General features: G+C 37.6%; 1 protein-coding gene and 1 long non-coding RNA gene across 3 annotated transcripts in view; both read left to right on the forward strand.

Moving 5' to 3' along the window:
• Positions 1-15,769, forward strand: part of LOC146835098 (uncharacterized) — a 637,707-nt gene that overhangs the window by 168,434 nt on the left and 453,504 nt on the right. The gene's annotated exons all lie outside the window — the stretch shown is intronic.
• On the forward strand, positions 12,858-14,979 carry LOC146835099 (uncharacterized). Its single transcript, XM_085600174.1, has 2 exons — positions 12,858-14,352; positions 14,410-14,979. Exons 1-2 carry the CDS (start codon positions 13,510-13,512, stop codon positions 14,668-14,670), a joined length of 1,104 nt encoding a protein of 367 aa, XP_085456300.1. The 5' UTR covers positions 12,858-13,509; the 3' UTR covers positions 14,671-14,979.

Consider the following 15,769-nt stretch of genomic DNA (forward strand, 5'->3'; position numbering starts at 1 on the left):
AGGCTATCTTGGATCCTTCCACAAGGGAGAGGGGGTCAGGGTACGTCCTGTCCTATCCACTACTATTTCCTTTTGATTTAAGCTTCAGGACACGGGGACAAAGTCCACATGCCCTGTGATGGTGGCCACAACGATTTTATGTTATGGCCAGCCAATGAGAGTGCTTAGTCCCATTGGTGCTTGCCAGGCCTGAAGGGGCTGACAGAAGATAAAGCCCTTGCAACCAATCAAAATGTTCTATATATTTTAATTTGTGGTACTAGGACCAATTGTCAATATATCTTTAAATTTGGAACCCTCATTTCTCAAAAACTACTGAACAAATTTACACCAAAACACAAAAAGCACATAGCTTTCTGCCAAATTTGTTATAATTGTGTTCAGCCTTTTTTCTCTGTATCACTGTCTAATTTTTCCCATGGAAAATGCTTGGTACAAAGAGTTTTTGGACATTCCTTTTTTTTCTGCCTCCATTTGACAAATCATCCCAAAACTTTCCTAGAATGAGCTGAGGTGGATGAACCTTTTTTGGAACATTTTATGAACATTTTCCAAAAGGCATGAAAACTATTAGCAAAACAAAAAATGCTCTTCACACTAATTCAGTCAATCAATCAATCAGGATTTGTAAAGCTTGGCTTTTTCCCCTGTGAGGGTCTGTTGCTATTAGTTGAACAAGTTGAGGAACCAGGCCTTGAGGTTCTTCCTGAACTGCTGGAGTGAAGGTGAGGGTCTGAGGTCCAGGGGAGGGTGTTCCAGGTCTTGGCCGCCAGGTAGGAGAAGGAGCAGCCTCTGGTGTTTGCAGCCATGGCCTGTGCAGGTAAGAGCGGTGGGGCCGGCTTGGGTGGAATTTCGATGGACGATGAAGAGGGAAAATTAAATAAATAATTAATTTTGCATCGTCATCGTCTGTCGAAATTCCTCCCCCCAGCCGGCCCCACCGCTCTTACCTGCACGGGTCGCAGCTGGGTGCCTGCCCGGTGGATGCTTTGGGTAGCTGCTAGGGAGAGGGATTTGGAACAGCGTTCTCTGGTGGGTTGATGGAAAGTCACTCATTTATTGAGATAGGCCAGTCCTTTGCTGTGTTGTGCCTTATAAGCGTGGGCGAGGAGCTTAAACTGGCATCACTTGGTGACTGGAAGCCAGTTAAGTTTCCTGAAGATGGGAGTGATGTGTGTCTGTCTGGGGAGGTCGAGGATGATTTTGGCTGCTGTGGTCTGGATGGTCAGGAGTTTCCTTATGAGTTGGACAGTGATTCCCACGCCGAGGGAGTTGCCATAGTCAAGTATGCCGGTGATGAGAGCTTGCGTGACGGTACGCCTGGTGTTGGGTGCGAGCCATCTGAAGACCTTCTTGAGAATACAGAGGGTAAGGAAGCAAGTGGAGGAGACGGTGCTGACCTGCTTCTTCATGGAAAACTGGCTGTTGAGGATGATGCCAAGGTTGCGGGCGTGTTTGGTGGGTTTGGGGGTTTGGCCGAACTCAGGTGGCCACTACTTGTTGTGCCAGAGGATGTACTTTCCTTTTCTGAAGATGAGAACTTCTATCTTGTCTGTGTTGCATTTGAGGCAGTTGTTGATCATCCAGACAGCCACATCCTCCTAATAAAGACTAATCTCCACCCCCACCAACAGTAATCAAACACCAAACAAAGCAACCAATGAAATTAAGCCTAAAACCGATTAACCAATACAAACACTTTACTAACTAAAAATCGAGTATAAAAAAGCCGCAAAAACGTGCAGAAAGTACAGAAAAAAAAAAAAAGAAAGTGACACTCTGCCAGGTTGCTGACATAGAACAAATGAAAAAGCCACCTTCAAAGAAAAGAAGCAGATTTTCCAAAAGAAAGTAAAACAATGTAAATTATTCATAGCTATATAACACCAATATTCTAAATATTTACTGAAGCAAAGCAATTAATATAGAACATTCTATTTATGTTTCTGAAATATAGTTAACACAGGGACCAAACCAAAAATGACAACAAAAATAAAATCAAAAAGAGCATCTTTCCAAAACTTCAAGCTTGACAAACATAGCAAAAAGAGTAAGTAAATATAACTAAATTGAAAAAACTGCATATTTTAAAGATTAACCTTAAATAAAATAAACACCCCAAAAGGTACATAATAATTGTAACTCTAACAAATGAAACTTTTTCAAAAGAAAAAATCTAGCATCTGGACCACAATTTTTCAATAAAAATGAAAACCTCAATAAACATATCTGAATTACTACAACTCCATCTTATCCATTCTAGTCTGAATGTAAACATAATGTAATGCATGTTTAAATAATAATGCTGAATAAAAATATTATTTGCAATTAATAACTATTGTATTATTCTATAACCCACAAATACAGTGTTTTAGAAAGCCACATATATCAAATCTTTTAAAGTAAAATTGCTAATCAATCAAATGGGATATACGTATACCAAAAGAAGTACAAGCAGTGAGGAAAAGAACTGAAAATCTACAAAGAAAGATTTTAATGCATTTTATCAAAGGGCTACATTATAAAACTAAGGGGCATATTATCAAGAAACGGCGTTAAAATTATCGCCGCTTTAGCGGTAGAAAACTGCCGCTAAAGCGGCGATAATGGGCTTGATAATATGCCTTGAGAATTCCCATAGAAGCCCATGTTCTGGTGTCAACATGGGCTTCTATTGGAATTCTCTGTGGCATATTATCAAGCCCATTATCGCCACCTTATCGGCAGTTTTCTGCCGCTAAAGCGGCGATAATTTTAATGCCGTGCTTGATAATATGCCCCTAAAATGGTTGAAAACAAAGAACACAATCAACTTCCAAACTTTACAGAAATTGAAGGAAAAAGGCTTTACAAGACCCCAGAGAAGCTAGCAAGAGCTCACAAGAGTTTCCAAGAACAGTTATAAATAACATTCAAGTCAATGATCCAGATCTTACTACAGGTCAACTCCCGGGTATCCTGAACTTAAAAAGACTCATATCCGGAACAACAACAGTAAACAACAGAAAATCCTGCTGCTCTAAAAAATGTTCCAAAATATGAATATCCCCAACAACTTACATGTAACACACACCAATTAACCTTTCCATTTACGACAACAACAATAACGAAAGGAGAATAATTACATACCCATTTGACAACAACCTACTAAGATTAGGTTTGAACAACACATAGATGATAACCAGCATGTTTTAATTGTGCCCTCCACCATTCACTCAAACCTACACAATCCACAGAGTATATCAGAATGCAAAAATGCCATTAGTCTTTGTACTTTTACCAAACAAACTAAATGCAACATACTGTATACTACTAACTGAAATAAAATGCAAACAATAAATTAAATAACAAAATAAATTATCCAGTGTGAAAAATTATAATCCATGGGAACAATCCAAAACCTGGAAAAGAATTCTCAAAAATACTCCTGGAAAATTGAAAAATTAAGAAAATTTAAAACATTATTTGTTAATATTTAACCAAACGTATTTCCTTTAGAAAACTAGTATCCAAAAAGACGGACAACTTCAGGATCCTAATAAAACATCTGTAAAAAAAAACAAAATACCAACCCATAGAACACGAATAGCTCTATAAACATCATCAATTAAATAATAATAACTCAACAAACACAGACATATAATACATTTCAAACATATTAAAACATACACAATACAATGAGGCCTACCACACTTGACTACCACAACTAAAATGACAACCTAATATTCAGCTACTAAACCACCACAAAACACTAACATATACCAAGTAAACCAACCATAAGCACATTGCTAATTACTAAACCCCCCCAAAAAGTAACTTAACATTTCTCTTACCAGGATTAGAGAGCAGGAACGAGGAACTGCGACTGCACGGAAGCTGAAACTGCCCATAATGAGGTACATAGTCTAAAAAAATAAAGTGGTAAAGTGGTATACAAAATGGCTGCTAAAAGAACAAGATAAAGATTTAACCTTGCATATTAAAGAATACAAAATAATAACTTTTTATATTTACTGTTATATAAACTATAAAATGCGGAAAAAATGTAAAAATTTGTATTCTATATATGTGAAAATGTACCTATTAAAAATGTAACTTTGATTTTAAAAACTATTCAAAAAATTACTTTTTAACTTATGACACATATGAATGTGTGTGTGTATATATATATATACCTGTTTGGGTCCGTCCTTCTCTGTTCGCCGTGAAAAGGAAGTACGAGGAGTTTTGGAGCATATATATATATATATATATATATATATATATATATTATCTACTGGCGGTCGCCAGTAGATAGTTATAGTTAGGACCGAGTTTCCATAGGAAATCTGAAAATTCTATTTTGAATAACTTTGGCGCCGGTTGACGAATCCTCGCGACATTTTCAAAACTAATGGGGCGCTCCGTTCAGCTCCTACTCTGAAAGTCTCGGGGTGATTCGTCAAGCGGGGTCCGAGAAAAAAGGGGGTCCCAAAACGCGTTTTCCCCATGCATTTTTCCATAGGACCTTTAGTCGAAGGTACAGCCCCAACGGCTGAACAGAATTACTTGAAATTTGGCAGAGAGGTAGTCCTCAGGTCAGGGAAGTGCCTTTTGCAGGTCTGGTGTCAATCTGTTCAGTAGTTCCTGAGAAAATAACATTTAAAAGCATATAAATATCTATAATCGCGCACCGTGCGCGCACCCTAACGTGCGCGAGCGTAATTCTGATTGGTGGTTACATGTTAGTCAACGTTCGAATCGGTCGAAATCAGGATGTGTCGGCCGCCATTTTGTTTGTTTTCAGTGCGAGAGTGAAAAAGGAAGGTGCGAACGTGAAAAGGGGGCAGGGTAGAGAGTTCCTGACCCCCTAGCCTTTGTCAGGGGGTCCCTGAAGGACACCGAAGGCAGAAAAAAGAAATTACATTTTTTTTTTTTTTTAAATCGCGGGGGTGCGCGCACCGTGCGCGCATGGTGAAAACCCCCCCAAAAAAATTTAATACGTAGTTTATTGTAAAATAAATATATAAAAAAAATAATGATACATAAATAAATTAGCATTTAAAAAAAACGTACAAATTCACTGAAAAAACCATAGGTTTCACACACGTTATAGTTAGGAATTAGCATTTAAAAAACCTTGCAAATTCACTTAAAAAACCATAGGTTTCACACATGTTATAGTTAGGTGGATATTTCACTCGTAAAAAACCAATGAAATTCCCCCATTATAGTTAGTTCAGATAACTATAACTCGCGCGACCGCCACTCTATCACAAGGATGATGTCATCAGTGAAGTCATGAGTGATGCCACTGACCATGTCATGAGTGATGTAATATGTGACTTCATGAGCAGTGGATTGCGGGCGCGCGAGTTATAGTTATCTGAACTAACTATAACGGGGGAATTTCATTGGTTTTTTACGAGTGAAATATCCACCTAACTATAACATGTGTGAAACCTATGGTTTTTTAAGTGAATATATATATATATATATATATATATATATATATATATATATATATATATATATATATATATATATATATATATATATATGTATATATATATATATATATATATATATATATGTATATATATTTATATATAGGACAGATTATGCTGTATATGTTTTGACATGCACCTGCGGCTTACAATAGGTGGGAAGTACTAAGCTGCAGGTGCATGTCAGAATATTGCAACATCTTAGAGGAATAGTTAATAATGATACAGCTTACCCTGTTGCTAGACATTTTAAGGCATGTCATGATAACTACTTGAGCTGCCTTCAATATTTTGTGATCTCAGCAGTGCCACCAAGGCCCAAAGCAGGAAAAATGGAGAGACTCCTTCGTCAGTTGGAGTCGCGTATGATTCTCGAACTTGACTGCAAGGCTCCCAATGGATTAAACAACACAGAAGATCTTCACAACTTCTTATAAAAACATTATAAAATATACCCAATTTTCCATGTGTAAATTATCAGAAAGACTTACCCGGCGTCCGAAAAGCAATACAGAGAAATAAATACGGAGAAGGGAGTAAAATATGCACCAAAAAAGAAATTATGCATGCTATCAGTAGTATTTCCCTTCACATATTGTTATTAGACCTCAGGCAGCTACATTTATCCACATTTTAACCGCAGAGTGAATATACATATACATAGACATATTTATTGTTGTTTATTATTTTTAGCAAAACCAAAGGAAATGATGGACGGAGTGTTGAACATTGCAAGCACTCACCCCCAGTCAACTGATCTGAGTTTAATCCATCACCGTTCTTTAGCCCACTCTGCCACCCCAGTTCAGACATGGCCATATGCAAATCAGTCTGACCCTGTGCCTCATGGGAACAGTCCAGCCCAAACTGCCAAGCCATGTCTTCCCTGGACCAGAAACAAGCTTCCTAGGACCGGTTTCTGGCATTTCAGCCGTCTTCAGCAAGGCCTGCTTGAATCCAGTGGCAAAGTGAGCAAGGAACTCACGTCTGAGCATACCCTTATTATTATTTTTATGCACTAGCACTTTAATTATATGTTGGGACGGCTGTCCAACTGGATTTATTGGGAAAAGAAAAGAAAAAAAGAGAGACAAAATTAATGAGCCTTTTTTTTCACATATGCGCCTTAGTTTGAATTATAAATACAACTGTATATTTTTTATGTCAGCAAACATTGTTCAATCATGTGGAATTGATAATACCAGGGAAGTACAAATGACATTATATTTGTTACTAGTATTGATGCAGACATCTAGCAAGGATACTCAGAGGCGCAAGTGCCCAATTAAGATCCATACGAAATACTCCTGGTCTAAATGAGATGTTATATATTAGCGAATTTTGCACATGTGGATTTTGATCAGATTTTAATGTATCTGATTTTAATCACTGTAATAATCTATGCATTGAAGCAAAAAGAGCAGTTATCATCTCTCAATTTTGTTTTATAAAATATTTATTGTAAATGGGAATATATATACATATTTATATGTTTATTTATATATTTATGTAAACAAAATATCTACCTGATAAACATCGCAATTTTGAAATTATCGGTTGTTGGAAAACAGACTATCAACATGGTGCATGATCACGATTTTTTCTATGTCTATGAAACCACATGACACTGGGGAGGTGGTATTGGACTGTGTTTTCCGTATGTGATCAAGAGCACGGAGGTGTTCGAAACGCGTCATAACGGCTTTATTATATGTATATATATATATATATATATATATGTATATATATTTATATATAGGACAGAGTATGCTGTATATGTTTTGACATGCACTTGCGGCTTACAATATGTGGGAAGTACTAAGCTGCAGGTGCATGTCAGAATATTGCAACATCTTAGAGGAATAGTTAATAATGATACAGCTTACCCTGTTGCTAGACATTTTAAGGCATGTCATGATAACTACTTGAGCTGCCTTCAATATTTTGTGATCTCAGCAGTGCCACCCATGCCCAAAGCAGGAAAAAGGGAGAGACTCCTTCGTCAGTTGGAGTCGCGTATGATTCTCGAACTTGACTGCAAGGCTCCCAATGGATTAGACAACACAGAAGATCTTCACAACTTCTTATAAAAACATTATAAAATATACCCAATTTTCCATGTGTAAATTATCAGAAAGACTTACCCGGCGTCCGAAAAGCAATACAGAGAAATAAATACGGAGAAGGGAGTAAAATATGCACCAAAAAAGAAATTATGCATGCTATCAGTAGTATTTCCCTTCACATATTGTTATTAGACCTCAGGCAGCTACATTTATCCACATTTTAACCGCAGAGTGAATATACATATACATAGACATATTTATTGTTGTTTATTATTTTTAGCAAAACCAAAGGAAATGATGGACGGAGTGTTGAACATTGCAAGCACTCACCCCCAGTCAACTGATCTGAGTTTAATCCATCACCGTTCTTTAGCCCACTCTGCCACCCCAGTTCAGACATGGCCATATGCAAATCAGTCTGACCCTGTGCCTCATGGGAACAGTCCAGCCCGAACTGCCAAGCCATGTCTTCCCTGGACCAGAAACAAGCTTCCTAGGACCGGTTTCTGGCATTTCAGCCGTCTTCAGCAAGGCCTGCTTGAATCCAGTGGCAAAGTGAGCAAGGAACTCACGTCTGAGCATACCCTTATTATTATTTTTATGCACTAGCACTTTAATTATATGTTGGGACGGCTGTCCAACTGGATTTATTGGGAAAAGAAAAGAAAAAAAGAGAGACAAAATGAATGAGCCTTTTTTTTCACATATGCGCCTTAGTTTGAATTATAAATACAACTGTATATTTTTTATGTCAGCAAACATTGTTCAATCATGTGGAATTGATAATAGCAGGGAAGTACAAATGACATTATATTTGTTACTAGTATTGATGCAGACATCTAGCAAGGATACTCAGAGGCGCAAGTGCCCAATTAAGATCCATACGAAATACTCCTGGTCTAAATGAGATGTTATATATTAGCGAATTTTGCACATGTGGATTTTTATCAGATTTTAATGTATCTGATTTTAATCACTGTAATAATCTATGCATTGAAGCAAAAAGAGCAGTTAATATCTCTCAATTTTGTTTTATAAAATATTTATTGTAAATGGGAATATATATACATATTTATATGTTTATTTATATATTTATGTAAACAAAATATCTACCTGATAAACATCGCAATTTTGAAATTATCGGTTGTTGGAAAACAGACTATCAACATGGCGCATGTTCACGATTTTTTCTATGTCTTTGAAACCACATGACACTGGGGAGGTGGTATTGGACTGTGTTTTCCGTATGTGATCAAGAGCACGGAGGTGTTCGAAACGCGTCATAACGGCTTTTAAATAAAAACCTACTTTGCCACGCATTTTGGAGTTCGGGTCTCTCTCATCGCCGGAGTGGAAGTTGGGAGATCGAGCATTGTTTCATTTTGAATAACGGAACTGGGTTGATTCCGTAAACGGACCCCCTCCTTTGAAGCAGGCAGCCGCCCACAACCTGTGTTTTCCGAGGCATCCTGAAAGGATTTTTTGAGCGACCACCCCCTACCACAGCTGAGAAAACATAAGCCGACGAGGAAAACGCCAGCAATAGAGTCGGAGGACTCTTCAATGACGCGACTGAATCGGTGAGTTTCGTGCAGCAGTGTGTGTAGGTTGGAAGGTGTGGAAGGTATTGCCAGAAGCCACAAGTACAAGGGCTAGGCATACGCAATAGCCGAATATGTCAGCGGAAGTAGTCCTGGAGAGAGAAGCTGCAGCTGAGGAACTATTCAGCAATGTGCCCAATGTCTCTGCGAGTGGATCAGGACTGGGTAACGATGTCAATAGTAACAACATCAATGGGGATGCTAAAACCCTACTGAGAAACTTGGAAAAATGTATGAAAAGCGAAGTTACCAAATGGTGGGAGAGCAAATCCCTAACCAAATACAAGGAAGTAGGTTGTGTACCTCGGGGCTTGAGAATTCTTCTAGCGCCTAGTTTCGACAATCCTAATCCCCACATGTTAAACGAGTGGGGAGAGAGTAATCTTGCAGCATCTATGAACCTCGTATACATTCTCATTAAATATGCGGAAATAGATCGGCTCTAATTGGTTAAAGAAATTGACAATATCAATGAGCAAATTGACAAATTGGAACAAAATGATTATATAACCAAAACGTGTAAAGAAATAGATGAGCGATTAAAGAAACAGGATGAAAAAAATCAAGCTCAGAAAAATACATAAATTCGCACATGATCAAGCAGATTATGAGCATGGCCAAATATACACATTTGCCCGCAAATATGTTAATGCTACAAAAAATGAGATTGGATGCCAAAACGAAACAAGGCACAGATTCTATTGAAAAAAGTCAATCAAATGGTGCAAAGGCCTTAATATCAGCAATAGATTCAGACTCGCTGACCAGTGACACTGGTTCAGAAAGTGGAAGTCTGAACCAGTCCAGCGGTACAACAGAAGCAACACGCTTAAATCTGGGGGAAGAGGTCGATTTTTTATCCTTAGAATGCCGCAACACGTTGAGACCACGGAAACAAACGAAAAAGCCAGTACACGACGAAATGTCAGACGAAGGGAAAGACGCTAAAAAACAAAATCAAAAGCCCAAAAGAAAGTATTGGCGCAAATAGACAATATGGAGGATAATACCATTATTAACATATCAACTTTAGAACTTACTAAATCAGAAAAACAAACATTGATGTTAGGTTTATCCTATTGCCCACCTGAAGATTTAAACTAAGCACAAACGAGAGTGGATATGTTTTGTTTTATTAGAAAATTAAAACTTTAAAAATTCTTCACCATCAAAAATGGGTTGGCAGCGAACAGAAGTGAACAAAACAGACCAGGTGCGAAAAGTAGTTTACAAGCGTCAGACATTTCGCCTTTACTGACAATACAGGAACTTTATGATGACTCATGCCAAGACAATGAAAATCAGTCACTTAGGGTTTCAACCCAACAGAATCTTCAAGATATGGGCATTACTAGGCTGTGGGGTTTTAGGTTTAAACCTATAATAACTGATAAAACCCCACTGAAAGAGAAATAGCCCTCACCAGTGAAAACATATAAACACTGAAAAAACACCTGCACAACCCCAAACTAACGGCCATTCAAAGAAAGGAAAAATAGAGTGAAAGAGTCATTTTTTTCTTTTTCTTCCAGAAGGGGCCAAAACAATGTAACTTTGTTATACAAGCTAGCAGTACATAAGACTGGGCTAACATTATTCTGCTTGAGTTTTGTAATTTAGGGATGCCACTAAAATATTTTTTCTTCTTCCTTTTGCTTTTTTCAGTTTTGTGGTCTTTGATCTAAAGATGCAGGGTTTAGAAGCATGTTTAGGTCTCGTTTAATTCTTTTATAAACTGTAGAAAATCAAGAAATATCAAAATCATATTTGATGTTTTGGCTGTGTTTGATTCTCTCACTGATAAAATGGCTGGTTTCATAAGACTCTTTCCTAATATTTGTCATCAAATTTACCCGCAGAGAATGGGTAAAAACCCTTAATACCCACAGTTTCTAGTGGGTCAGTATTGATAGTAGGTGAATGGCCAACACTTCAGGCTGTAAACATTCAATGCAAGGTATAGTGACAAGTATAAGTATAAAGAGCGCTATCTCCAAGCATCTGGGATAGTGAAAGGTTCTTTCTGAGTTCAACAAAGATTGGAGTGATATTGTTCGTATTTGCAGTGATTCAGCTACGTATATGAAAAAGTTGGTGATGACCTGTCAAAATTGATACCTGAGCTGAAGTGATTCCCTGTAGGAGATCCTTGCCACTTCTTAGATGGTATGCTGAAAGCATCTTTGCAATTTTCAGAGTTAATGAGGAATGCTATTGACTTTTTAATCTATTCTGATGCACTGCTTTCTTATGCGCAGGAACTAAAACGCAAATATTGACCATTTCGTGCTTTGCGTGGCATCAAAGAAAGAGTCACCCCAACTGTGTCCTTTAGCTGATGGTTCTCAGTCCAAGGGGTTAGGAATGCTATAATATCCATGTGGCAACCGTTTGCTGAATTTTTGGTGAGTGATGATGCCAAAGGCTAGAAATGTGAGGATCTTTGGTGGCATATTGAAAGTGATGTGAAAAAAATACACTCTATTGCATTATTAGATTTTTACAGGAAAACATAACTGCTGTAGTGGACATAATACAAAAACTAGAGTCTGAAAAAACCCTTGTCTGCCAAGTGTGCAGCATAATTGGTGTAGATGTGAAACATCTCCTTGTGAGTAGACGGGGCAACACCTTTAGTGACTTTGGCACTGCAACATGTTCCATGTTAGAGTGCTTGCCACGTGGTAAGCAAAGCAATGGTGAAGAGCAATTCAGGAACTTTTATTTTACAATGTATGAGAAATGGCTTGTAATGATGCATAGAAATGTTCCTTCACCACCAATGGCATTTATAGTCAATGAAACCTCACTGTGGTACTCTGTACAAGTTCTAGATACCTTCAGTAGGGGAATTTCCTCCGTAGTTTCAAAAGGGCTGCTTCATTTTTTACTGCTTTAATAACTCTGAGTGCATAAGCGCCCAGCTCAATGCAAATGTTGCAGAACCTGCCCTGAGAATCAAAGTCTTCAAGTTCACCAGTATTTGCATGGAAATCTATGTCAGTTGCCAGAGTTAACAAATTGTGTGCTGGCTCTTTTGGCATTGCCCTTCTCAAGTGTCAATGTTGAGAGGGCCTTTTCACAGAAGTTTACATAGGAAGGAAAGAGCGAGCGCACATGACCAAAGACTCACTGAAGAAGTATTGTATGGTGTACTACAATAGGTTTAATTTGCAAAAATCTATTTGGACCTCATATACACTATACGTACACTGTCTATATACCATGTTCTATCAGTGCAGAAAGCAAGCAATATTAAAAGCAAAATGTTCCATAAACACCGGAAAAACACTTTTTCTGTTGTTTTTAGTGGCGCGAAAATGTGTAATCACTGATAACGACTGTTTTTTTAAGGTATTGAAATCACTTGAAAACACTGACAAAACCCCACCAGAATTTACCAAAAATAGAAACTGAAAACAGGAAAGCCTAGGCATTACACAGCAAGGGGCAGGCAGCAGTCCCTTTAAGACAAAATAGACATTTATCCCAATGATGCCTAAGGATTCTATAAATATTTTTCACAAGAGGGTCACAAATGATATCAAACAACTTTACCGCAAAGTGAAACAGAAAAAACTAAATAAAAAATACAAAGAAATTGAATATGCGAAACTGATGAAGAAACTCCAAAACAACCAAGAAATAGTTGTGATGCAATCAGACAAAGGCGGCAATATCGTGATTTGGCCCAAAAATGACTATATAAAAGAGGCCAAAAGACAACTATCTGATCCCAACTGCTATGAAAAATCTACTATGAAATACAACAAAGCTAAATAAATGTTATCAAAGAAATTACATCAATACAAGAGAGATGGATTAATATCGACAGATGAATTAAAATATCTATTGGTTGAATATCCAAAAATTCCATCGATATATGTTATCCCTAAGACTCACAAGAATGTAAACCCCATTCCGGGCCGGCCGATAATTTCTGCCATTAATAGCATGAGGGAACATGTATCCCAATATGTAGATTTCTTTTTACAGCCAATGGTTAAAAAATTGCCCACATATGTTAAGGACACGGGAGATTTTTTAAACAAACTGAGTACCATTGAATGGGCAGATGATATGTTACTGATGACTCTTGACATAGAGTCCTTATACACATGTATTGAACATTGCTTGGGAATTGCAGCAATTCAACATTTGTTGGATACTAGGCCACTTGAATGCCATAACCATAACAAAATCTTGATTGACTTAATTTCATGGTGCTTGAATAACAACTTTTTCATGTATGGAAATGAGGTGTACAGACAGCTGAGGGGGTGGCTATGGGAGCTTGCTTCTCTCCCAGCTATGCCTGCTTGAGAGGAGCGGGCTCTCGGGGCTGCTCACTCAGACATGTATGACAAACATGTGAAACATTTCTTCAGATACATTGACGATGTGTTCATTGTGTGGCAGGGGGATATGATGAACAGTGCAACTACCTTTGTCAACAATATGAATACCAACAATGTGAAACTTAGATTTACATCACACATTGATAAAGACAGCGTGGAGTTCCTAGATGTAAAAATATACATCAAGTATGGGGCTATAGCAACCACCTTACATAGGAAAAAGCTGGCAGGGAAATCCACGCTTCATGCAGACAGCGCACATCCACACCATCTTATAAGGAGTATCCCCTATGGGGAACTCCTTCGCTTAAAAAGAATATGTAGCACTCAAGAGGATTTGGATGTGTGCATAAAAGATTCAGTGACCAGGTTCAGAAATAGGGGCTATAGTGAAGCCATACTTACAGAAGCAATAGCCAAAACAACTGCTAGATCAAGGGAATCACTGTTGAAATCTAATACCCAAGAAAACCACAAGAGAGAAACTGAAGACAGTACACCTAGATTGATTACACCATACAATCGGCAGGAAAGAAAAATAAGATCAATCATCAAACATTACTGGCCATTAATACGCACAGATGCAGTATTAGCCCCCATATTGGTGAATGATCCCATCATAACGTTCAGAAAAGGAATGTCCATGAGAGCCCAAATAGTTAGGAGCAACCCAGAATCCAATTTGAAGAAAAAGATGTGGCTGCAACCCAGACAAGGTGTTTCCAAATGTTCCACTTGCAGGGCGTGTAAATTTGGAGAAAACAAATCCAGATACAACACCCCCTTTCAAGAAACTGAGATCCCCATTAAAGGCACCTACAATTGCAGGACAGAGTATGCTGTATATGTTTTGACATGCACCTGCGGCTTACAATATGTGGGAAGTACTAAGCTGCAGGTGCATGTCAGAATATTGCAACATCTTAGAGCAATAGTTAATAATGATACAGCTTACCCTGTTGCTAGACATTTTAAGGCATGTCATGATAACAACTTGAGCTGCCTTAAATATTTTGTGATCTCAGCAGTGCCACCCATGCCCAAAGGAGTAAATAGGGAGAGACTCCTTCGTCAGTTGGAGTCGCATATGATTCTCGAACTTGACTGCAAGGCTCCCAATGGATTAAACAACACAGAAGATCTTCACAACTTCTTATAAAAACATTATAAAATGTACCCAATTTTCCATGTGTAAATTATCAGAAAGACTTACCCGGCGTCCGAAAAGAAATACAGAGAAATAAATAGGGGGAAGGGAGTAAAATATGCACAAAAAAAGAAATTATGCATGCTATCAGTAGTATTTCTCTTCACATATTGTTATTAGACCTCAGGCAGCTACATTTATCCACATGTTAACCGCACAGTGGATATACATATACATAGACATATTTATTGTTATTTCTTATTTTTATGCACTAGCACTTTAATTATATGTTGGGACGGCTGTCCAACTGGATTTATTGGGAAAAGAATAGAAAAAAAGAGAGATAAAAAATTAATGAGCCTTTTTTTTTCACAAATGCACCTTAGTTTGAATTATAAATACAACTGTATATTTTTTATGTCAGCAAACATTGTTCAATCAAGTTCAAGTTCAAAAGCTTTATTCGGTTTGTAATAACAACCATATAGGCGATAAAGGAAAACACATTATACATTATAACAACCTCTGCAATCTTTCATAAGTAAAATACATAGTAGGATTTCTACAGATTTTACAAAAAGTGCCATGTGCTAACGGTAAACATTATGTGCAAATTACGCTTAAAAGTATCTTGTGCCAACTTTATTCCTATATTAGTTGATACCAGCATGAACATTATGTGCAAATTACGCTATAAAGTGTCATATGCCAACTACATTCCTAATCAATTTCATTTTGAAAATGACGCTTTATCAACTATATTCGATTCTGTGCAAATTACTTAACCGCTATAAGCCAAGTACCTGATCGTTTTATAAACAAACTTAAAAGATGATGGATTTCCTAGCAGCAATACTTTTTAAAATATACAACGCTACATAAAAGCAGACGTCCGGGCTTTCCATGGTAGAAACTAACCTCATAGCATTTTTAGTAGTCCGGACATTATGTTTTAAAAACAGGGTTTTAAATAAAATTTCCTTAATGGGGAAAAAAATTATCAAAACATAAAAAAATGACAACAACTTTGCTTAGACATATTATCGCAAGGACACGCAGAGCTGGTACTTTTTTTCATAATTGGGAAGGCCACAAGAGGGTGGACAATTCC

Source organism: Triturus cristatus, chromosome 4_2 (genome assembly GCF_964204655.1).
Source record: "Triturus cristatus chromosome 4_2, aTriCri1.1, whole genome shotgun sequence".
Classification (NCBI taxonomy): Eukaryota; Metazoa; Chordata; class Amphibia; order Caudata; family Salamandridae; genus Triturus; species Triturus cristatus.

Excerpts from the sequence above, each read along its gene's own strand:
- LOC146835099 (XM_085600174.1), top strand. The coding sequence starts at position 13,510 with ATGTATGACAAACATGTGAAACATTTCTTCAGATACATTGACGATGTG. Across the intron at positions 14,353-14,409 it reads ATTGCAGGACAGAGTATGCT|GTGCATGTCAGAATATTGCA; the intron begins GTATATGTTTTG and ends ACTAAGCTGCAG.